We start from the raw sequence: 26308 nt of genomic DNA on the forward strand, positions 1-26308 counted from the left end.
ATCAAGATAAACTATAAGGTTAGGCTGCATCCCCATTCACACAAACTGGTCTGACAAAGAATCTGTTGAACAAGAACAAGAGCAGACTCTCAGCCAGCACACAAAAAAGCCTAGCCCAAATTACAATCAGTATCAAGTTCAACTACAGGGTTAGGCTGCACTTACTATCATGACAAACTGGTCTGCTAAAGCATTCATTGAACGAAGCACGTTGGACCACAAAATTTATAGAGAGGATGTAATATCAGTAATCTGTTGGAATCGTTGATCATGAGATAACAGAGCTTCATCTCACCCATGAGATAACTGAAGGCTTCATCTCGCTCATGAAATAACAAATTTCGTACCCCTTTCCACAATTACCAGGGCAGGAAATTGTCTTTTGTTAACTATGAGGCCATTAAAGAGCGCATTTCATAACCTCCATGTATCCCTCTCCTTCGGCGTGAATTTGTCATCCAAAAATTGGGCGGAACTCATAATTTTTGGTGGTTAGACAAGAGGCACTCTAGTCAACTCTTCCCCGAAGGGCGCTTCATCTCCCACACCTTCCACTGCTTCAAGACCAACGTCAGTATTGCTGCTAGTTGGAGTGATCTTTGGGTTGCCAATGCCTCTCTTCAACTTCTATTTCCTCACCTATTTCACCTTGCTGTCAACCAACAAGTCCCTTGTGCTGAGGTAATTAGGAACGGCAGCCTTCATAATGTTGACTGGACAATGCTCTTTCAAAGGCCTCTAAATGATCCTGAAGCAGTTGCAGTAGCATACTAAAGGAACTAGATCAACCATTCCTCAAGATTTCTCAAGCTAACAAAGTAATTCAGTGTCCTGCGGTGGAGGGCACCTTGCCAGTCTCATTATACTACAAAATGCTCACATCCGATGCCTCCCCCACCTCCTGCATTGGCTCCATTTGAGCTTGAAGAGCCTGGGATCTGTCTAGTCCATACAAGATAAAATATAAGGCCTGGAGAGTGCTCCATGGCTAATTTTTTTCCAAGGACTCTTTATCCAAACAGAACTCCTTGTGGTTCCTTATTATGCGACCTATGTGAGCTAGTTGATGAAAACATTGATCAGCCCTTACTCCTAGAGGATCTGATGCTATTTTCTCGATATGTTCAAGATGCCAATGTCGCCAGGGAGGAAGGGTTGACTAGCACACCAGCCGATGACAATTTTTTTTTTTTAAATGATGCTGAATTTTATTAAAACAAAAGTTCAAAAGAGTAAAATTACAAGGGGGGGAAGCCTTCCCAAACAATGAGAGATTGCTAGGAGGTTCCGAATTTTGCCAATTTATCAACCAAGGAATTGGCTGATCTAGGAATGAGATTCCAATTACAATGAATTGTAGACACAATATCAGCAATACAATCAGTGATAGGCCATTGGCACCAAGGGGAGGAGATTTCTTTTGAGCACCAGCTGATGACAACCTTGGAGCCTCCTTCAATAAGCAGCTTATCGTGAAGATGGTCCTTGAAATTTTGAAGGCCATAAAGAAGAGCACTCACTTTAACAGTGTTGGAGTCGGTGATGCCCATCGGCCCAGCATAGGAGAGAATAGAAACTCCACAACTGTCTCTGAAGACACCACCTGAACCTGCTGGCCTAGGACAGCCTAAAACATTGCATCAAAGTTGAGTTTGATGCAGTCGCTTGGGGGAGGATCCCAAGTAGCCATGACCGGCATCCTGGGAGGACCCGTCATATAAGTGAGCAAACTCCAATTATTGCGAAGGGAAACACCCCACAGAGTGGCAAATTCCTTTCTGGAATGCAACCAACTAGAGATTAAGCCCACTGCATAAGAAGTCGTATTATTCGGGGTATTGGCTTTGAATGGAATCTTCGATTGTTACACATAAGCCATAGACACCATGGGACGTGTGCAAGGCATGCCAAGAGGATTATCTTGCCCAATCTAGGAAGGCAAATCCCCATAACCATCTGACAAGTGCCGAAGAGGTCCTAGTGAAGCCCCATTTGGAGGCCAATCTTTTGAAAGATCTTCATCCAAACTTGCCAAGATAACCCATAGTGCAGAAGAACATGCTGAACTGTCTCGTCACACACACCACAGAAAGGACAGGTGCGGTCAGGAGCGGTGAAGCCTCTATTGTGGAGATTATCAGAAGTGAGAATCTGATCTAACTGCTAGTAGAATGATAATACTCTTCTACTATAATCAAGAACCCAAATCGAGTTACAAGGTTTGCATCTTCCCCTCGATAGTGCAAGGACTTAACCAATGACATCGCCTAAATCCAAAGAGAACTCAATAGAGCTAGAACATAAACACATACTGAGCCAAGACATCATACTGATAGCTAGAACAGGAGAGCTAGCCATATTAATTCAATTGATTAGCAGCCAATGATATCACAAGAGAAATCAACAGCTGCTTGAGATAACCGAAGACCAGATTTCAAAGAAATTTCTGCTTGAAATTGCTGTTGTAAAGAAATACACTGGACTATAGCAAGACATGCCCATAACATATTCAATTCATGATTGGCAACGTGACCTGTTGCTGATTCACCAGCTAGATAAAATAAATCACAAGTAATTAGTTCCAACTGTTGGAACTTTGCTGAATAATTAGCAACCGTGATGGAGTCTCCAGTGGACACACATAGTAGGCAGCAGCACAGAAGAAGCACATAGATGAATTCATATCATCTTCATCATGCTGGAATTAAAAACTCATGCTAATTCACCAGTTAGATAAAAACATCAAGAGCAGCAACGTCACCAAATATATCTCAGCACCCAGTGTATATTTCAATTAAAACAACAGTCATCAATGAAAGCACCAAGTTGTTAGAGGAGTTTCAGAAATGTGCAGTCATCATCAACGTGCTGGAATTCTAGGGAGAGGAGAAGGCAGCAGCTGCTTCTCTTATCAAAGCATGTGACAAATTTTGAATTTCTGCTGCTAAGAGAATTTAAATTGAAACTCTTTTACACTGTTGCTTAACGGCAACAGAAAACTAGAGGAAAATAACCGAGAAGAAACCAGCTTCTGTTGCTGGAAGAAGAAGATACTCTCTTGATCTCTACTGCTGCACTTACGTTTCAAAAGAAAACAGAGAAGAGAACAAGCTCTGCAATTATGGAAGATAAAAAAGACAGCATCATATGTCCAGGTAAAGTTCTGGATTCCAGAACCCAAAAATCTGCTGCAACATTACAGGTGATCAAATAATCAATCTGTTTCAAATCTCCCTCGTCTCCTCTCTTTTCAATTACTTCATGGTTAGCCTGCAAATCTGGTACAAGAGAAACTAAAGAGAGGCAGACTGAGAAGACTTACAGAGCAGAGAAGATATCCTCTGCTGTAAATATACTCAGAATAGAGAAACCTGAGAAAGCAAGCTCTGAAGATGAGCCTACGTCAGAATCATTGCAAGAAATCTCATTCAATTTAAAGAAAGATGCTGGAAATAGAATTGAAAGACAGCATGCAAGAGAGGCAACGGCTCAGTTAATCCAGCCTGGTCTGGGTTGCGGTCAAAACCAGCGCTCGATTAAACCCAGTTTCCTAACTTAGGGAAACATTAATTTTGCAACAGTGTGCTCTGTGATTTCCGAAAAAATAACAGCAACAATAGAAATAAGATCTTATCCAGCAGGTCCAGCAGCGAAATCAGCAAAAAAAATGACCAAAGGAGACCATAGGAGTTTCCGAAAAATCAGCAGTGAGTATGGAAATCGGACAGCAGCAGCAATGATGAACCAGCTCAGCTCATCCGGAAATAAACCATTGGCAGAGACGCTTGGTTGAATCCAGTTTCCTAACTTAGGGAAACTTTAATTCAGCAATGGTATCGTCTTCTTCCCCGCTTCCGAACAGAGCTGGACAACAGTGAGAGCAGAGAGGGATCGTCGCAGTTGCCGGTGATAAACCAGCGATCCCAGAGAAGCAGCTCTGCAGAGAATCGGAAGTTTCCTAAAAATAGCAGTAAGATCTTCCGAAGAAGCAGCAACGATGAACACGGAAGAACCAGCAGAACCAACAGCTATAATCAGCAAGTTGGCAATATTTTCTTCGGATTAAATAACAGTAGGTGACGATACAGAATCAAGATAACTTCCATAAGAGCAGTAAGCCAGATGGGATGATTCAGTAAGAATCCAAAAATAAAAATCAGGCAGTAACGATCGGGCAAAGGCAGAGTCAACCAGAAACTTTGTTGTTTGAGTTTCCGAAATCAATAAGCCGTTGTACTCCCAAAGCAGAAAGCACTGAGATCACCGATATTTTCCAACTCGGGAGCCAATCTTCCCAACAAAAAAGAAAACAGCAACACAGCAATACCAGAAAGATAGGAACAACAGTACCAAAAAAACACAACCAGCAACTTGGTATCTTCTGCCGAAGCTCGAAGCAACAATCAAGGCAGATGACTCGACAATTAATCAAGCGGAGATAGCAATCATCAATTACGGGAAATCGGCAGCAATCAGACCGCAACTAACAACTCTGCCAAAAATAAGCAGATACAGAGATAAGCCACCAAAGAAAAAAACAGCAAAGAGATCACCACCCAGTCAAGGAGACATCCAGCAAAGGAGGAGATATTATCTGGATTAATAGCCGTAATATCCCAGAGAAGCAGCAGCAGGATCCTTCTCAGAATAAGACTCCATCAGATTTCATCAAAATAACAACACCTTCATGACGCATAATCTAGAAGGGAAATATAATTAGAATCCTGAAAATCACAGCTCTGATACCATGTGAAGTTGGGTTCAAGGCCTATCCCAAAATGACTAGCCATCTTAAGAAACCTCTTTCCCAATTGATAAACTCAACATATTTATTCTCACTAATCCATGTGGACTATTCTTTAACACGAGGCAAGCATATTTTATTCTAGCTAACCAAATGGTATCTAAAAGTGTCTTTTGATCCTCTCCAAAGAAAGCCCCGACAAATGGCGTCAATCTTGGAGCAAACTGAAGCCGGACACTGCATGAATGATAAAAGATATTTTGGCAGCCCCGCCAAGCATGACTTGAGGAGAGTGAGTTGCCCCGCTATAGATAAAAGTTTACCCCTCCAAGTAGATAATCTTTGCTCGAATTTCTCAATAAGGGGGGACCAAAGTATCGTTGAGGGTCGAGAGTCAAAAAGTGGGAGCCCTAGATATATAGCTGGCATGTTCTCTAAAGCGCAACCCAGGTAGTCTGGCATTCCACGAAGCACAGAGGTGTCAATGTGATAGCTGAGGAGAGTGGTTTTCTTCCAATTAATATTCTACCCGAAAGCCAACTTAAATAAACCCAAAACTGCACGCAACTTTTTAATCTGGTCCATGGTACCAACCCCAAAACAAATGGTGTCATCTACAAACTAGAGGATTGGAATATCGAAGGCTCCACAATCTATCGTGGGGAGAAGCCATCCCAAATTCTTGGCCGAGTAAATTAAGGAAGGGGCTCACGAGATGGCTTTGGAAGATTTGAAGCCCATTGAGCAGTTCAGAGAGTTCGGCAGTGGTAACGTTGGAGACTCCAAGTGGCCCAACAAAGGAGAAAAGGAGAACCATTTTCATCATGGATTACTCCACCAAAACCTACAGGACTAAGACAACCAAAAGCGCTGCCATCAAAGTTTAGTTTGTAGTGGCCCGCCGGTGGGGGAGCCCAAATTGCCATAATCGGAGGACGAGAAGGATGCGTCATACTATCTACCAACTGCCAGTTCCCTCTAAGATTGGAGCCGTTGAGGCTACTAAACTCCTTTCGAGTCAAGAGCCAGATTGTTACATGGCAAACAATATTATCTATCAACATTTAATAGGGGTAGATTTAAAATTGAATTTTCAGCAATTTCTTTCCTTCCATAAGGCCCAAAGGATATGACCAATGCAACATGAAATGAGCAGTTTCCCAAGCTTCGGGAGTCTAGCACTATTAACTGAGAGAATAACGGATGGAAGATTTTGTGAGGAAAAACACTGGAGACCGATTTTATTTAGGAGGCTAGTCCACACAGTATGGGCAAAATGGCAAAGTAAGAGGACATAGGTGGCAGTTTCTAGAGAATTTTGGCAAAAGGGACAAGAGGGGTCCTGGACAGGGGTTACGCACCAAATTAAGGAATCAAAGGTGAGAATTTTGTTCCAGGATATTTTGTCCTCTGATGAAGGCACTTTGGCAAGGGTTAATTATTTGAGGGAAGGTAGATATGAGCCGATTAGCGAGAATGCGACCTATGATTTTGTATGAGCTAGAGGTAAGGCTGATAGGTCTGAAGTCTTGAGGGAGGGCTGAGTTGATTTTTTTTGGAATTAGAGCTATGAAAGAGGCTCTGATGGATTTATGGGTGATGTCAACTTGATGGAAGTTGTTTACAAAGGCATGCACATCGTTTCTAATTGTTCCCAAAAATTTGTGGTAGAATTCTCCATTAAAATCGTCTGGCCTTGGGGCGCGGTCCTTAGGTAGGCCAAGGGCATCCAAATCGATTTCTTCAGAAGAGAAGGGACGCTCTAGGTATTCAGCGTCTGAAATGGAGATACGCCTAAACTCAAGCTGATGAAGGATAGGCTGGTTGAAAGACTCCTCTGAATAAAGATCTGTAAAAAACTTCACAAGAAGGTTAGATATAGAGAGGCTATCCGTGATCACCTGATCTCCATGACAAAGAGAGGTGATACGGTTAGCTCTCCGACTAGCCGAGGCAACCGCATGGAAAAAATTTGTATTTCCATCCCTGTCGGTCAGCCAGTGAAATCTTGCCCGCTGTTTCCAGTGAGTAGTTTCATTTTTTAGAAGATTTGAAAGATTAAGATTTACTTGATTTCAGAGAAATAATTCAGGAGAAGAAAGAGACCTTTGTTCTTCGAGGAGATCAAACTCAGATATGCGGCGGCGGACAGAATCTTTTCAAAAGGCAGCAACAGTGCGGTGATTAAAGGACTAGGATTGGATCTTGGAATTCAGGGCTTTGAGTTTGAGGGGGAAAGACCAACCCGGGTTGTAGTGGTGGGCTTAAGTTGAGAAGCAAAAGATCTGTCCAGAAGCCAGGAGTTCTCAAAGCAAAACGGCGATCGACCCCAAGCTAGGGGGTGAGTGTTGATTTGGATCGGCCAGTGGTCAGAGCCGACTTTGTTAAGGACTTGACCCGATGTTTAGGCAAAAAACTGAAGCCAGTCATTATTTGCAAGGAATCTATCAAGTTTGGAGAAGATTGGGGGGCTTTGGCCATTGGACCAAGTTTATTTTTTTCCAAAGAGGGATTTCAAAGAGTTCGAGGCTACCAATGAGATCCGAAAAGACTCTCATTATGGAAGAAATTTGATTAGCGGGAGGCTTTTTTGGGAGCAACGAAGGGTAGCATTGAAGTCCCCAGCAAGGAGCCAAGGCAAATCCTAGAGCTGGACGAGGAGGAGAATTTCATCCCAGAAAGAAGCTCAGTCACGGTGACAAGTTGGGCCATATATGCTTGTAAAGGCCTAGAAAATCCCTAGAGATTGGTCACGAAAACGGATGCCAATAGAGAATAAGGCTGGTTTAGTAAGGGTGGCTTCAACAGAGTTTGGGTTCCAAATAACAAGAATGCCACCGGAATGACCAACTGCGTCAACCATTGCCCATTCAGTGTCCGAGTCGTACCAAAGATCTCGAGCGACAAACATGTCAAAAGATTGCAGGTTCGTTTTAATCAAAATTACAATATTTGGTTTACATTCAAAAAGAGTTGCCTTAATCACCGCACACTTGAAGCATGAGCTGATTCCCTTGACATTCCAAGAGAGAATTATCATTGTGGGGGGAGGGGGTGAGATCATCCTCCGGGTAGTAGAGGACGCCATGGTAGTACTTGCAGAAGTCCCAAGCTAACTTCTTCATTTCCTCCAACTCATGCGCAGGTTATTTTTGCACCTGAGTCATGAGGTGCCTGTTGAGATTTTCGGCACGCTCACTATGGGAGAGCAGAGGGAACCCTTCTAGGTAGTCAGGCCTAGGAGGGGAGGGAGTGGAAGAGCAGTTCTTGGAGGAGCAGGAGTCTATCGGGGCAGGGTTTTTGCCCTTACCCTCTCCTTACCTGAGCCTAGGGTGCTATCAAACTTTACTTTGATGGCTCCTCTCTTGGTAATCTAGGAACTGTTGGGTTTAGAGGTGTGCTCTGTGATTCTTTAGGTGTCATTCTTGCATCCTCTACTGGGCCTCTAGACACGATGAATTCCACCACTGTTGAGCTCCAAGCTCTTAGGCATGGGCTGAAGATTTTCAGAGATCGCTTTGAAGGTCCTGCGTTCGTGGAAGGAGACACCTCGGTTGTCATTTGCTGGAGCTCAGGGAAGAAAGACCCCCCGAGCACCTATTGCCTTGTTTTTTAAAAATTCAGGAACTGTGTTCCCCTATTTGTTCTTGGTCTCATGTCCCTTGTTCAGCAAATTGTTTAGTTGACTCCTTAGCCAAAGAGGGGGCCACCTTCAACCCTCATTATAAGGGGGCCCTCCTCTTAGGTCTGTTTCGTTTTGATATCTGGGATTATTAGAGCATGAATTTATAAAAAAAAAAAAAAAAACCAGTGGATACACTTTTGCAGTGGTGGAATTAGTATCACCAAGCAGTCTCTAGTATGAGAGTAGAATGTGGCCATCATGATCCTAAACAAATGCTACCAAATCTAGAGGGGCCCAGGTTCCCATGAGAATTCACATCAAAATTCAAAATAAGATGGCCTCAGAAAGGCAGTCTAGGCCAAAAAAGTTTCAACTTGGTGTTGGTTACATGAGACGATTATTTTCCAATTCCTCTGTGTAATAGAACCAGGAATATTTCAAAGCCATTCACTAGCTTGAAGCACTGAAATATCATATGTGTTGCTCTTCCATCACACAGCTGATCATACTCAACTTATTAGCAAAGGTCAGTCATTCTGCTCTATCCATAAGAACCATGTGATGGCAGCAATTGTGATTCTCCATAACAGCAGCTCCAACACAGAGTGAAATAGTAGCTGCAAACAATAAGGTCCAAGAGTGTGGCTGGTAGACAGTATCAAAGCCCAAAATGATAAAGGAAAAAAGAATCAAACCTTCAAGGCATGTAATGTTTTAGGGTGGTGCTAACCACATGAGACAACTGTTTTCCAATTCTTCCCATAGTAGCCCCAGAAATTTCTTCAAAGTCATTCACTTGCTTGGACTACAACCATATCGTGTGAATTGTTCTTTTTGTCACATAGCCAATCATGCTCGACTTATTAGCAAAGATTTGGTCATTCGGCAGTGGCTGTAGGTACAATGTAATGGAACAATAGTGATTTTCCACAATGGCAGCCCATACTTTCGGAGAATTAAATAGTAGCTGCTAGCAATGAGATCCAAGAGTGACTAGTAGATAGTAGTGAAGCCCAAAACGATTAAGGAAAGAGTTCCAAACCTATAGAGTAAAGATCAATGAAGTAGAGAATGATCAATCAATTCCTCAGCATTTCTTAGAATTTGCACGAGATGTTGACAACTTGTATACCTCTTTGTTGCAGCTGGTCACGAGTCAATATTTCTCCTTTCAGCATGCACCACATGGAAACTTTATCCTGGGTCCAACTGCCAAACGATCAAGGGATGGGGAAAGATCTCAGAGGGGTCATTATCAGTCTTCTGATAACATGAAGAGAAGGTAAACAGGTAAGATCAAAGACCAGTCCAGATAATCTTATCTTCCCATGAGCCCCATTTACCCTTTCTGCCATGCCACAGAAGAAACTGTTAGCCACTTGCTTCTCCTGTGCCCTTTCTCTTGGGAGATCTGAACGTCAATTATAACCCGAATTGGATTCCATCTCTGCTTCCCTGAGGTCTTGCCCACCGCCTGCCAAATGCTTGCAGGGACCCCTGTCCCTGGTCTTGGAAAATTGATGATCTCAACTTGCTCCACTTTCATCCCTTGAGGTCTTTGGCTAGAGCACGATCAAAGGAGATTCAATGCCAAGTTCAACTCTCAAGATAGAGTCATTGAAACTATCTCAGGAAATATTGCTACATGGCTCCATTCTCAAAAAGCCTTCTCCCCCTTCTCGAGATCTTCCATCAAAAACAATTGAAGATGTCTTGCCCAGCTCCACACTTCTTCGAAGCCCCCAATTATTTTTGAGTGGACCCCACTGCCTGTTGGTGTACTTAAGCTGAATTTTGACGGATCCTCTTTCGGCAACCCTGGCTTAGCTGGTTTTGGCGGAGTGGTTCGCGACTCCCTTGGGAACCAAATCGTTTCCTTCTCCGGCCCTCTCATTGTTGCGCATTCCACGATGGCCAAGCTTCAAAGCCTGCTTAATGGGCTTCACATTTTCGCGATCATTGCTCCAGTCCCATCCTCATTGAGGGAGACTCTAAGGTGGTGATTGGTTGGTGTGACAATTCCTCTGTGCCTCCGTGGCGCCATTGGGACGCCTTTTTTGAAATTATAGATATTGTCAATTTATTTGACTTTTTGGTCTCTCATCCCGAGATCAGCAAATTCTATGGCTAATGTTTTAGCCAAGCAAGGAGCCTCCTCTTTTATCTCCATTTCTGAAATATTATGTTGGGAAGGTGGTTTGGCCTCGAACTGTGTTACATGTAACACCAGCCAGTTGCTCTCGCAATCTACCTCTCCCAATTGTACCTCACGGTAGTCTTCAACAAACTTCTTCCCACCATTTCTCCAATCTCTCTCTCATTACTAACTATTGAAAGGTTACTTATGAGCCCTCCACATCTAACAATTGTCACTAGTCCAGGGTATCTCTTTGTTAAAAACCTTCCCACCCTGCAAAAGATTATGTCTTTTTGCAGCTATTATTGTCCTAGAGAAGTTTCCCAATTTTCGAATTCTACAGCTGTGTTTCTACAGCATCCCTCTATGGTTGTCTTCTCAGCCACATCATAACCTTGACACATCAATTAGAAAGTAGAGATGTTTCCATTTCTCTTTAAATTCTACAATGGTGGAAAAGACAAAATCAAATGTTGGCACTTAAGGCTCAGAGAAAGTCCTGGTAATTCTCATGTAACTTCTTGGACTACTATATCCATTTATTATCCTTCATACATATTTTATTATTTATTGTTTTTGTCTCAGATATATTGCTTTCCTTTTTCTTTTTATTTTGTCTTACTTTTCATCTATGCTTTCTTTTCTCATTTATTCCTCTATTTTGCCTCTGTATGTTACAGTTTTATTTTGATGTTTTACTTCTTAGCCCATTTCTGTTTTCTTTCTAGGCTCATAGTAATTTGAAATCTGTATAAGTTTGTTAAGCAGACAGACAATTGTTTGTTTATGCTGAGAGAAACCCATAAAGCTATACAAAGCCATTCTAAAAATTTTCACAATTCAATAGTTTAACAAAATTATCAACATATAAGAGGAGATGGACATCAACTTTTGCATCAAGGAAAAACGATCATTGGGATATACAATCTCCCATATCACATAAGGTTGCTGTGCGACCCATAGAGCATCCGCTACATATCAAATTCCTACCATAACTCTCTTATACAATTTGGTCACGAACAGAGGCTCTTTCTTTCTTTTTAATATCTATGTATCTATCAGTATGCATGTTCAAATTTGTCTACAACTAACTTCATTTTTCTTCACTCAAGTTCATTGCTTACCTATGCTCAAAAGTGGTACAATTTAAGTCAGATTTACAAAAGGAAACAAAATTCCTTTCAGGTCAGAGTCATTGCCCCAACACCTAACCAGTCAGAGTCAAGAAATGCCCTTTGCTTAACAGGATAGAAACAAGAAGCTAAAAAAGTTGAACCCAATTTAACACTTCGATACTCTTTCACAGAACTTTACCAAGACTAAAACATAAAAAACTCATCAACTTTATATATCATGTTCCTGATTCATATAGGCAAATGTATGAGAATAGACAATGTGCAGGTTGAGCATTTCCAATGCAGCCACATACCTAGTAACCAATCTCAACCCACATAAACTCACATGTTATGGGTCTTTTGGGTAGCATGTGTTTGTATAACAAATATTCCACAAAAAAAGGAAAAAGGAAAAAGAAAAAAATATATTAGACAAGTATAGCCAGAGCTTAGCTACTGCATATTCAAAGCAGTGTGCCTTGAAAACCCTATTGTTTAGCTTGAAGGAAAAAAGAGACGTTTTAACAAAAAGATGGTTCTGAGTTGAAATTTTAAGTTTTCCAAGATTACTTTTTCTAGAAGGCATATGAACAACTCAAAGACGCTAAAACTTACAGCAACAGGAACCATCTGATTCAACCTCTTGCCCACTTCTCCATCCAATGCTGAAAATTCATCTGGCAGCTCCAATGAGGCAGACCATTCTACACCAGCGTAAGGGTTTTCTCCAGGACTGGAGTCTGAACTTGAGGACCCCACATCATCCCCTTCCTCCTGCCCACCATCATACCCTGCATCAATCAAGTATACAATCACAAACAAAAATTGGGTAAGCCCAATAAATTCATCAGCAAACTGACTAGGAAAATATCTCCCAAACCTGCAGTGTAATTTCTTGGAGATGGGTCAAACCAATCCTGCGCAAGAATGGAAGCTTGCAAGTGCATCTCACCCACATTAGAAGACCCAGATGCTTCTGCAACTGCAAGATGTGAAAATTCCTCTTGAAGAGCATGGGCAAGGATCTCATCATTCTCTATAGTCAGTTGCTCTGAGCTAAAAGGGTATTCTCTTGCATACTCTTCATCATGATAGTTCGAATCTTGTTGAGTGATGGTACCACAATAAGCAGAATTTGAGAATGGATCAGCACCTTCAAGAAGGTTAAGGCCCCACTGCACAACATCAGGATCTTGCTCATATGTGATCATGACTTAACAAAACTATCTCCTCCAGGCTATGTAAAAAATATTCTGATGAAGAATCCAATAATATTAGTAGGAAAATCTTCAGTAGTTCACCTGATATGATAATAAGAATATATTATTAAAAACCAAAAGAAGGCCAACTACAGTCCTCGTACTCTGATAAATCCAACAATGATTTTCAACAAATTAACAAGGTAAGACCATTTTCTTCGTAATTACGGGCATTAGAAGCCTACTACTATCAACAAAATGCAAATTAACCAAGGGAAAATAAAGATTCACTTCACAAGCTTGAGTATGATCCACAAAATACAGCAAAGTTTTGCTCCTCTTTGCTGTTGGTGGTGTTATGATCATGAAAGACTTAAATAACGAATAGCCTAGCACCAGAAACATCACAAATGTTCCAGTCAAATATGTCAAAATGGCACATTCGCGTCATCTCCTTTCATCTGAAAGCAAAACCATGCTAATGATATGATGGACTTACTCCGAAACTCCAAACAATAGGTTAATCAACCTTTACAAATGGAACTATTAATGACTTAACAAGTATGATCTCGATACAAAGAACATCGTGAAGAGCTAAAATGGCACAAAAAAAATAAAACACAATTCCATCTGCAGTGTTGAATTTAGGACCCCATGATTGAAACCTCGAGCAAGATGAGAGAGGGAGAAGAAAAAATGCAAAGAGAGAGAGAGAGAGAGAGAGAGCTTGGGTAAAGAGGAAAGAAGATAAAAGAGAGAAAAAAAGTTTAGGCTAGAGAAAGATTCTTCACGAGTTGAGAAGTGGAGAGCTTGATTGAACCCTTCAACCAAGACCCCTATTTATACTATTTTCATTATATATTTAGAGATAAGATAGGATCTCTAATATCACTGATTACATCAATCATGATTATCCAAATCTACATAAATTAAGGGAAGATAAATCGATTACATTAATCAAGGAAGATTGCCAAATCTTCCAACTCATGTGGTAAGGATGCCAGCTCGTGTGATGACTCATCATACCACCTCACGTGATCATGGTGGGTCCCACTAGCTCGTGTAATCATAGTGGCTCCCACCTTATAACACTCCCCCTCAAGCTGGGGGTGAGAAAACATCGTAAATGCCTAGCTTGCTACAGATGGTGGACAAGATCTTATGAGTGACTGCTTTGGTGAGAATGTTTGTAACTTGCCCTTGTGAGGATATATGTTTTAGAGATAATATGCCAGCATGAAATTTCTCTCATATGAAATGACAATCTACTTCAATGTGCTTTGTTCTCTCATGGAAGACCAGATTTGAGGTGATATGTATTGCCACTTGATTATCGCAATGTAGATCCATAGAGGCTTCTTTATAGAATCTCAGTTTAGTGAGAAGGGATCTGATTCATAGAAGCTCACTAACTGTTCATGCCATGGCCCTGTATTCTACTTCTGCATTAGACCTTGCAACTACATTCTACTTCTTTCTTCTCCATGTAACCAAGTTCCCTCCAACCATTGTACAATATCCCGAAGTAGATTTTCTATCATCCGAGGATCCGGCCCAGTTTGCATCTAAGAATCCTTTTATGTTGAAGTGACAATGGTTCTTATAGAGAAGCTCTCTTCCTGGAGCTCCTTTCAAATATCGCAATATTCTTTCAAGTGCATATGATATATCCGGCCTTGTTACATAGAGATAAATGAGTTTCCCCACAAGTCTTTGATATTTTTCGATATTCACATCTTCTCCAGTGCCTACAGTTAATTTTGTATTGGAATCCATTGGGGTTTCTGTTGGTCTACACTCCATCATTCTTATCTACTCCACTAGATCAAGGACATACTTCCTTTGAGATAGTATAATCCCATATTTGGATTGTAATACTTCAATACCCAGAAAGTATTTAAGTAGTCCAAGATCTTTTGTCTTGAATTATTCACATATTTTTTCTTTGGTTTCCTAAATACCCTCGGGATCGCTACCGATTAAGACACTATCATCAACATATACGGCCAAAATCACTTTGCATTTAGGTGTGTCTTTAAGAAATATGAAGTGATCTACAAAACATCTGTGAAATCCGGCCAGTATGAGTGCTTGGCTAAACTTATCAAACCATGCACGAGGAGACTGTTTCAGACCATAAAGGGATTTCTTCAATCAACATACCGACTCTCCCTCAACCACAAATCCAGGTGGTTGTTGCATAAAAATTTCTTCCTTTATATACCCATTGAGAAAAACATTTTTCACTTCAAGTTGATAGACCGACTGGGAAGAATTAGCAGTAAGAGATAATAAAATACGTACCGAGTTTATTTTGGTCACCGGAGAGAATGTTTCCTCATAATCGATCCCATAACACTGTGTATAGCCTTTATCAACGAGGCGGGCATTAAGGCGAGCAACTGACCCATCCAGATTGTGTTTAATAGTAAAAACCTACTTATAGCCTACAGGTTTTTTATCTGATGGAAAAGGAACTAGAGCCCATGTCTAATTCTCATAGAGTGTCTGCATTTCTTTGTCCATGGCCGCCTTCCACGCTGGATGTTTCAGAACCTCCTGATAGGACTGTGGGACTGAGATGGAGGAAATAGACAAAAGAAATTGACAACATGAAGAGGATAAACGATGGTGAGACACAAAATTGGATATGGGGTGAGAAGTAGAGGGCCTAGTGCAAGTTCTGGGTTATTTTCTTAAAGCAATGGGTCGAGTATCATATTGTGGTCCAAAAAGAACAAGAGAAGATGTACTTACCTCGATGGGATCTGCAAACTCCACAAGTGTGGTGTCAGCCAGCACTTTAGGGGGTTGAACAGTTTCCGTAGCACGGGGCACAACGGTAGAGGAGAGGCTGGTACTGAAGAGAAACCTGGAGGAGTATTGTCAGAGTAGTATGAAGAGTCTTCAAAAAAGTTTACATCCCTAGACACAAGTAACCTTGGAAAGTGGGATTGTAGCAAATATAACACTTCTGCGTGCAAGAGTATCCTAAGAAGATACACTTGACATATTTTGGATCAAGTTTACTGTGTTGTGGGGAGGTAATATGAAAAAAGCATGTACAACCGAAGACTTTCAAGGGAAGCAAAAAATGATCACCATGTAGAAACAATAAAGAATATGGGGATTTATGACCGAGAATGGAAAAAGGTAGCCTATTTATAATAAAGCATGAAGTAAGGATGGCATGCGGCCAATAAAAGTATGGGACTTTAATGGTATACAATAAGCTACAAGTTACCTCAAGAAGGTGACGGTTATTCCGTTTTGCTACACCATTCTGTTGGTGGGTGTAGGCACAAGATGTTTGATGGATAATGTCATTTTCTTGAAAAATAGCCAAGATTTCTAGAAGTATATTCTTTGGCATTATCAAACCGAAGTACTTTGATTTTCTGACCAAATTGAGTGACAACCATAGCATGAAAGGATTTAAATATGGATGGTATTTCATATCGCTCTTTGAAAAAAATAGCCATGTGGTACGAATAAAATCATCAATAAAGGTAATAAAGTACTTGACTCGGGAAATGTTTGAGACACTCAAGGGTCTCCATACATATGTGTGGATCAATAAAAAAGGAGCAACACTTTTAAGTTCTGGACGAGGTAAGTATGTGGTCCTCTGGTGTTTGCTCAGTTGACAGACTTCACAATTTAAATTTGACCTATCATTAAAGGTAGAGAAAAGAAGATGAAGAGATTGTGCAAATGGATGTCCCAACCGATTGTGTCATAGACTTGTTTCAGTTTCCTTGGTTGAGACGGCATTTATTTTAGGCACATCTAGGTAGTAGAGCCCTCCTTGTTCACAGCCTCCACCAATCACCTGCTTCATTATAAGACCCTGAAACACACAAGAAGTAGGTGAGAAGGTAATTGAGCAATTAAAATGTTGTGTTATCTGACTAACAAATAAAAGATTCAAGGGAAAGGTAAGAACAAAAAGAGTATCTGTGAGCGGAAGTGATGGTGTAACAGAGGTGGATCCTTTCCCGAAAACTTTAGTTTGGGAGCAAATCAGCTATGGTAACAAGTTTATTCGAGAGACAAGGAGAAACTGAGTGGAGAAGATTTTTGTTACCTATGAGATGCTCGAAGGCCCCTGAGTCAATTATTTAGGATGAAGAGGAGGAAGTGGCAGAGAGCATACCTGAAGCGGTGGTGGCAGTAACAGTTGAGGAGGAATTTGGAGGAGAGACCATCAGTGTTTTCATTTTCTGGAATAAGTCATATTCATCATCAGTAAGGGTTTTCTTTTCTGTTGATGAGGTAGACTGGTCCTCCTTTGTATCACTTACTGAGGCTTGATTAGCCTTAACCCAATCTGGTATGCCATGGATTTTAAAACACTGGTCTATAGTGTGGCCATTTTTCTCACAATGGGTGCATTCCCTGCCGTTTGTTCTGACAAAACCATTCCTTCCACTTTTTCCTCGTCCTCCTCTATAATTTCTTCCACGGCCTCGGCCACGGTCGGTTGATGTTCCCTTATGCCCAGAGTACATGGCGGATGACACTTTTGTAGGAGAAGGAGAAGAAGAGTCTGAAATGCGGAGTAATGTGACACACACATCATCAAAGATGGGAATAGCAGAGGCGTTAAAGAGTTGACTTTTAGCAACTTCGAGATATGGCTTAATGTTTGCTAGGCAAATGGCAGTGGCTAAGGCTTCCTTCTGCTGGTCTTGGATAGGGACATCGGTGGAGGTAGGCTGAGCTAGCTTCCATTCTTGAAGAAGACCTCTAAAACAAGCCAAATATTCATGGATATTTTCTCCTTGTTTAGTGTTGAACATTCGTTGCAGAATATCATAATCTGTGTAAGTTGTCAGAGCTAGAGTACAACTTAGCACATGTCTCCCAAATTCGTTTGGCAGTATCGAGATGAATAACATTGTTGGAGACAGGTTTTTCCATGCTTTTGATGAGCCAACTAATTACCAAAGTGTCATTTTTTAACCACTTAGCATAAGCAATATCTTCTTCATCAATGGGCGGCCCAAGTTTGGTGAAGTGACCAAGTAGATCCCTTGTTATAAGTAACCATTGAACCGATGTGGACTAGCTCAAGAAATTTGATATCCCTCGCAAGGGTATGGTAGTAATCTTGAGAATATCATTCTTTTTACCTATGTATTCTTCAGCCATAAGAGGCAATTCAAGGGTCATAATGTACTCAAATGTGAAGTAGCCTAAGTAAACTGCATGGAGATTCAAGACCAGCCAAGGCTAGCTTAGGTAGATGGGAGAAAAACCCGAGCTTATCAAGTCTTTAGGCAAGGAGGGAACCCTCTTAGGCTAGTCAACTTGCTAGCCAAAAATTTATATAATTAATTCTCTAGTATTCCTTGTAGAGAATAGCAAAAATCAATCAATAAGCATGAGATTAAGAAAGGTAAGGTAGCAATTCTGAATTAGATCTTTCCAAGATCAGTCCAAAACTATATTTGACTCCAGCTTGGGATAAACCAGTATATATTTAGTTTATCATGAATTAGGCAAGATATAATTAATCAAAAATAAACAAAATCATGCCTAATCAAAAAAATATTGTAAGATCTTCAAAAACAACAATCTTTCTTCAGATAGATTGGCATCAACTAGCCACTTCCTTTCTTATTTTGTGTTTGATTCCTTTTATATTAAACACTATATTTGATGCTTGATTTCCAAGAACAATCAGCCACCTCGTGGCTCTCAAAAAATTCTCCAAAAAATCCCAAAACCGAGTAGAGTTTCTTCAAACAACTCGGTTAATGGAGAAATTTAGCATATAAGCTAAGTAATTAGATTTCTGAAATCCAATGGATAAAAAAACACTCATAATAGGCTCAAGAACAATTTTCTTCATCAGGAAAATCTTGTTCCCACAAAATTATAACAGTTTATGCAGAAAATCTCTACATAAACCGATTTTCATCCAAGAACTTGCAAACCGACAAAACTGCCTTGGAAAACTTCTTCTAAGCCAAGATGCATAAATCTCAATAATTTCATAAGATGAAGACAAAAATAAAATCATCTCTGAACCATCTTCTAAAGATCCGAAAACCAAAAACATGAAGCAACAGTAACAAGAATGAAAAACTTATCTCACAAACTTCAAACTTGCTTCACAAAGAGCCTTCTATGAGTAACTTTGATCATAACTTCTTAGAGCATTCTTTTGACGTGGGGATCCTAAATTTGATGCTCTAATACCATGTTGAATTTAGGACTCTATGATTGAAACCTCGAGTAAGATGAGAGAGGGAGAAGAAAAAGAACAAATACAGAGAGAGAGCTCGGGTAGAGAGGAGGGAAGATAGAGAGAAAAAAAGTTTAGGCTAGAGAGAGATTCTTCACGAGTTGAGAAATGGAGAGCTTAATTGAGCCCTTCAACCAATACCCCTATTTATACCATTTTCATTACATATTTAGAGATAAGATAAGATTTCTAATATCACTAATTACATCAATCATGATTATCCAAATCTACATAAATCAAGGGAAAATAAATCGATTACATTAATCAAGGAAGATTGCCTTCCAACTCATGTGATAAGGATGTCAGCTCATGTGATGACTCATCATGCCACCTCACATGGTGGGTCCCACCAGCTTATGATCATGGTAGGTCCCACCTTGTAACATGCAGGAGGTTAAAATCACTAAATTCCTACTTTACGCTATGAATCATCCAAAGAAGGCTATAGAAAAGGCAATCACGACAAAAATGAGATGCAAAAAATACTTCCAAATATAAATTTCTGCACAAAGTTTAACAGACAAAAGTTAATGCCAATTCCTGCAAGACTTAATTGGTACAAAAATTCATCTATTGAAAATTGTAAACCAAAATCTCCTCCGAAAGAAAACAGAGACAGAAAAGCCATATCGTAGGAACCGAGTTCATTTCCCATGATCTAAATGCCATAAATTAATGATCGAACAAAATTCAACAAGATACATACCTCCCGTACTCCGTACGTTGACAAGAAGCCTCCGAACTCTCTTCCTTCGGCAGGAACGATCGATCGGGACGAAATTTCGAGAAAATCAAACAACTCAAAATTCAAGAAAAAGAAATTGAAGAGCCAACGATCTTAATACAGAAAGAGTGGCTTCGAGACGTCACATATGAAGAAGGCAGATAATGAGAGGAGGATTTTGTGGAAGCGAAAAAGTTCCAACCACGCTCACGTCCCACTCTTTTATATAAGGAATGTACGAGGATTCACCTGCATAACACGTCTTCTTGGGCGGACGGTGGATCTTTCCTTCTTCAAAAGTCGTTCGGGGGTAAAATTTAACTCTATCTTAGAGTGCACTTGAAAACAGATTTTAGTGTTAATACCCTTAAATAAAAAGTATGATATAAATAAGAAAATGAGTAATATTTAATAATATACTTAAATAGAATATATACTTAAATAAATAATTAACCAAAATAAACATAATTACTACACTTAACGTGTAGTATTAAAATATATTAATACCCTAATTAATAAAAAACTATATTATATTACAGTTTATTATAAATAAATACAATAATTATATGTGACTAGAATAAATTATTAAAAATTAATAAAAAATTAAAAATAACATAAGCGAATATAATAAATAAATAATTTTTTTTTAATAACATAAGATATATGTTAACATTAAAACTCACTAATTTAATACAGTAATAAAAATACATAATAAATAAATAAATATATTAATTTATCAATAACATAATGTTTATGTATTATTAATTAATAATATATTGACACAAAATGTAAAACCATTGGTTTAATTAATTATAGCAATGGGATAATTAAACCAATTAATAATTACAGTTTATTATAAATTAATATACTAATTACGTGTGACAAGAATAAATTATTAAAAATAAATAAAAAAGTTATAAATAACATAAAAAATATAGTAAATAAAAAAATTTATTTTTAATAACATAAGATATATTTTAACATTAAAACTCACTAATTTAATTCAATAATAAAAAATAAATATATTAATTTATCTAAAACATAATATAGATTTTTACGTATTATTGATTAATAATATATTAAAACAATGTATAAAACCATTGGTTTAACACAAATTTTAATTAATTAATTAAACCAATTGATGATTACAGTTTATTATAAATTAATATACTAATTACTTGTACTAGAATAGATTTTAAAAAATTGAAAAAAAGTAAAAAATAACAAAAGTGAATATATTTATCGAATAAATTATTTAATTGAACTGAATATATAAATAAAATTATTTTATTTATAACATACTATGAATTGTTTACGTAATTAATAATATATTTTTATAAAATAAAAATAATTAGTTTAAATAATTATTAATAACATATATATATATATATAATTAAAAATTTTAAAAAAATGCTTCAAAATGAACCGAGTTACTCGTAATAGTCCACAATTTACAATATAAAAGTAAACATTTATGCTTTGGAATATAACAACGAGTTCGTGCATTTAAAAGCATCAACATACTAGTTTAGTACATACGAACGACAACATATATGTTCACAAACAATAAAGTACAACCATCAATAATCATTCCACATGCTAGTCGCTCTGGCATCTCAAAATTGTGCTGCTCTAGTAGATTCTAATACACACCGCCTCCACATGGTTGTTGATAGGTTGTCTTCATCCCCAAAATCATCACTATCATCACTATCTTCATCCTTATTTACACTTGCTAATTGGACCTCATCACCTCTTCCACCAAGCTCATCATTCGAATTATCATCTTCCAATTCAAACATATCTTTGTAATCCTCTTTACGTATATAACTATGTAATATGCAACAAGTTATTACAATTTTCATCTGGATCTTATAAGAAAATGGAGGAGCACCTTTCAACATTTGAAATCGAGCTTTTGAAGCACCAAAAGTTTGTTCAATAATATTCCTCAAAGATGAGTGTCTTCGGTTGAATAACTCTTTATCATTTCTAGGAAGGTTACCTCCAAATTCTTGTAGATGATAACGAGTTCCTCGATATGGAGCCAAAAATCCTGGCATATTTGCATAACCAGCATCAACTAGATAATATTTACCTACAGTACAAAATATATTCTACCTAAGATAATTGAAGATAAAATAGAAAAAAATACTACATAAAAATATATTATTTACCTTCAAGTACAAAGATTCTATCTCAGTAAGTCAATACGTCCTTCAGTACATGGGAATCAACTGTTGATCCCTCTCATCCAACAAGTACATAAGTGAATTGCATGTCAACTGCCATCACATTTTGTGAGAGATAACCTTTTCTATTCCAGAACCTTAGTTGTTCTTCAAGTGGGATGTTTGCTTTGACATGAGTTCCATCAATAGCCCCAATACAATCTTAATTATATCAATTCAATTAATACAAAGTAGCTGTAAATATTAATCTAAAATTGTTCATTAGAGGCCAAGTGATGTTACCCTAAAATATGGATAAAACATTGGATTGTTTAAAACCTTCGAGTGAGTACGTTCTAAAGGCCATTTGATGCAATCAAACTGAAGTTTGATAATATCATTTAACACCTTATTGAAATACCTACTTATGATCCAGTTTGATCTATCAAACATCTTGGTTGTGACACTATACGATTGTTGTTGACCAACAGTTAGGAGAAAATATGCAAGTTGTTCTTCCACTGAGATGGTCTTTGTGGATGATAAAATCATTTACTTTAAAGTATCTCTGCCAATTTATGAAACACAATTTGATTCGTCCTGTAAACTTTTCAAAATTTAACAGGTGATTTCGCCAATACCTTTTGCAAATAGATCGGACCACCAATCCCACAAGGACATAGTACACGTCTATTCCTATGGCTTAGATAGTATCTTCCCATTATGTACAAAATACATGTGAATATTATCATTCTTACAATCCTTTTTTTGTCTTTTTTAATATCCACAATGACGACTATAAAAATAATTCATGTTTCTTGCTAAATGTCATAAACAAAAAATCATACCCTTTTCTTCAATCATAACCTATTTTCAATCACACCTTTATACAACCATATCCAGTCACACATCCACAATATTCATCCACACAATAAGAACACAACCATATCCAATTACACATCCACACAATATTCATCCAAATGTTATATGATCGAGAAGTTTGTTGTCTTCTTCCAGCCATTTATAATCTAAATCCGAGATGGTCCTCAAGGAAATAAAATTTATCAAACAACCGTTACCCGTCGTAGTAACTAGGGAGACACGGAAACACAAACAACAAAAAACAAAATACCATGTGGTGGATATTTATAATACCCAAATCTCCTCACCACGTACCAAGAGCATTCCAAAGCACTTCAAACATATTCAACAACATTCTAAAAAATTTCACAATTAATCGAACTAATTCCATTGCAAATGACTAGAAATATGCAAAAACACACTCATAAAGTTCAAATTCACCGAACACCCCTAGTAGAGCCCCATACGACTATGCGGTTACTACGAACCATACATTGTCAGTGATGGGGGTCGAGTTTCGTTGGCTAATGGCCACCCGTGTAGGCGACTCAACCTTATTTGAACTGGACTAAACACCCTAAACCCTAAACCCTAACCGAGAACCCTAACCACCTTAAAACCCCTAAAAACCCCAAACCCTAAACCCTAGACCTTAACACCCCTAAACCCTAAACCCTAACTGAGAACCCTAACAAATTAAAATAAACCCTAGACCTTAAAACCCCTAAAAGCCCCAAACCCTAAACCCTAACCGAGTAAACTAAAAAATCAAAATAAACCCTAACCCTAAACCCTAGACCTTAAAACCCCTAAAAGCTCCAAACACTAAACCCTAAGCCCTTAAAACACTATCACCCCAAAACCGAGAACCCTAAGTTTTTTTTAAAAAACCATAAACCCTAATTCCAGACCTAAAGACTAAACCCTAGACCTTCAAAACCCTAAAAGTCCCAAACCCCAACTCTAATCCTGAAATTAAACCCTATCAAGACGAAATTGAACCATAACCCTAAATCCCACAATTAGACCACAATCAAGAAAAATTACGAACATAAATTAAAATTAAATCAAATACAAAACTAAATCAGTTGAAAAAAATTTAGGGTTTCGGCTTACCTTCTGAAATTTGGGGAAAATCACCACTGGATAGGAAAATCTAAGTCCAATTGAAGAAATTGACACCTAAATGTCAAAAAATGAAGAAAATCAAAACTAAAATAGTTAAATCAAAGGAAATCAAGGGGAAGGAAAGAGAAGAGTGAGAGCGAGAAGGGAGAGGGAGGCCAAGAGCGAGAAGAGAGGGAGGCTGATAGGGAAAAGAGGGAGACAAGAGAGGGAGAAGGAAGAGGGAGTCCGAGGGACATAGGGAGAGGAGATGCATAGAAGAGAAGAAGGGATAGGGGAGAGGAGACACGAAGATGAGAGGAATGAAGCGAGCAATGATGAGAGAAAGCAGAGAGAGAAGACGAAAGGAAGAAGATGGGGCGAAAAAAATCATTGGGAGACAAAGGCCGAGGGAGAGGGAGAGCAGAAGGGAAATGAGGGGTTTTTTTTCTTTCGGGGGGGGGGGGGAGAGAAACGTGGGACACACGATTCATGTTAATGAATCACAAAATAGGTATGAATCAGCTTTCCCCAATTTTTGCCTGATTCAAATGAAGTGGAATTCATTCTACACTAACAGCTTAATCTAATGAAGTAAGTAATGCGGGAGTAATTCAAGTCCACTTCATTTCGGACGGCCCACCCCCCCCCCTTAGTTTATATTTTGACGTTGTTAGTGGTACACCAATGCCCAGTTCATATTGATGAACCAGATGAATTCGAAGATGACACCCATGGTTTAATTTCCAGAATGAGGATTCCTTAGTTTTTTCCAATTCATCTGAATGAACCGTTGGGACACGTTGTCGTCTCCCGATTTTTTTTTCCTTTCTCTCTCAGTCTCCTTCTTCCTCCCGCATTTTCTTCTCCCTCTAGGCCTCCTTCTCCCTTCTCCCTTCTCCCCCTTGGTCTCCCTCTCCCTTCTCCCTATCGTTGCTTTCTTTTCCCTTAAAAGACCTCCCAATTCCTTCTATTTCCCCCATTTTGATTTCGATTTTCCACATTTTGATGTCGATTTCTTCAATTCTACTTCGATTTCCCTTGATTTCTCCATTGGGCTTTGATTTTCCCCAAATTTCAAAAGGTAACCCTAAACCCTAATTTTTTTTCAATCAATATAGTGTTGTATTTGATTTAATTTTAATTTATGTGTGCGTAATTTGTATTGATTGTTTAGTTACTACATAATTTTGGGATTTAGGGTTAGGGTTTGGGGATTTAGAATTTTTAAGGTTTAGGGTTTGGGTTTTTAGGGTTTGTAAGGTTTAGGGTTTAGGATTTATGTTCTGGGATTAGGGTTTAGGGTTAATAGTAGTTAGGTTTAGAGTTTTTGTGCCATTAGGGTTTAGGGGCAATGAGTTTGGGGTGATAGGATTTAGGGTTTAGGGTTTAGGGGGTTTAGGCCGGTTCAAACAAGGCTGAGTCACTTGCACTAACATCCATTAGCCAATGAAACTTGACCCCTATCACTAACAAGGTACAATTCGTAGTGACTGCGAAGTTATATGGGGCTCTACCAGCGGTGTTCGGTGAATTTGGACTTGATGAGTATGTTTTTTTATTTTTTAGGGCATCTACAATGGAATTAGTTTGATAAATTTTGAAATGTTATAGAATGTTGTTGAATAATTTTTAAGTGATATGGAATGATCTTGCCATGTGGTGAGGAGATTAGGGTGTTATAAATATCCACCACATGGTATTTTTTTTAGTGGTTTGTGTTTCCATGTGTCCCTTGTTACTATGACGGGTATATTTTTCCCATGAGGACCATCTTGGATTTAGATTATAAATGGTTGAAAGACGACAGCAAAATGTTCGATCATATGACATTTGGACCTTTGAAGAAGACAACAAAAAGCTCGACATCTTGGTCGAGCAGGTCAATATAGGGAACAAGTTGCCCAATGGGGTTTGAAAGCATGAGGTATATATGGATTGTGTCAATAAGTTCAATGAAGATGCAGTCAATAAAAAACTATTGAACAGTTCAAGAATCGAACAAGATCATGGAAGAAAATTTACTAAACAGTAACGAACTGTCTCAACATTAGTAGGTGCAACGGATGATGCAGACAGCAATGATAGCGATGGTCTTGTGGATGAGGGTAGCCAATCAAAAAACATTCGGATGCAGTGTACATTATAATCCAAAAGAGTCGCACAATATCGAGATGCCATAGCGACTCGCATGTGGGATGATAAATGACAGTTGTATCTTATTGCTTTTGAACATGTATCTTGTCGTTCATTTGTACTAAACTAGTAACTTGATGTTTTTAATATTAAAGGCACGAACTCGTTGTTGAATAATCTATCTTAGGTTATTAATAAAATAATATATTTATTTATTTATTATACTCATTAATTTTTAT

General features: G+C 38.7%; 1 protein-coding gene across 3 annotated transcripts in view; it reads right to left on the minus strand.

Moving 5' to 3' along the window:
• LOC137938947 (OVARIAN TUMOR DOMAIN-containing deubiquitinating enzyme 12-like) overlaps positions 1-20033 on the minus strand; it is a 57528-nt gene extending 37495 nt beyond the window's left edge. The window contains exons 1-4 of one of the 3 annotated variants that reach the window (XM_068784073.1): positions 19780-20033; positions 16549-16670; positions 12502-12922; positions 12237-12412 (exon numbers count right to left, since the gene is read on the minus strand). In XM_068784073.1, the coding sequence (XP_068640174.1) occupies positions 12237-12412; positions 12502-12832 (507 nt within the window). In that variant the 5' untranslated portion in view covers positions 12833-12922; positions 16549-16670; positions 19780-20033. The remainder of the gene's footprint in view (positions 1-12236; positions 12413-12501; positions 12923-16548; positions 16671-19779) is intronic. The other 2 variants (XM_068784072.1, XM_068784071.1) reach the window with 2 other exon arrangements.
• Positions 20034-26308: the final 6275 nt, after the last annotated feature.

This window comes from Aristolochia californica, unplaced genomic scaffold (genome assembly GCF_029961685.1).
Source record: "Aristolochia californica isolate CCGP_79_NKW_82.1479 unplaced genomic scaffold, dmAriCali1.0.hap1 SCAF_8, whole genome shotgun sequence".
Taxonomy (NCBI): Eukaryota; Viridiplantae; Streptophyta; class Magnoliopsida; order Piperales; family Aristolochiaceae; genus Aristolochia; species Aristolochia californica.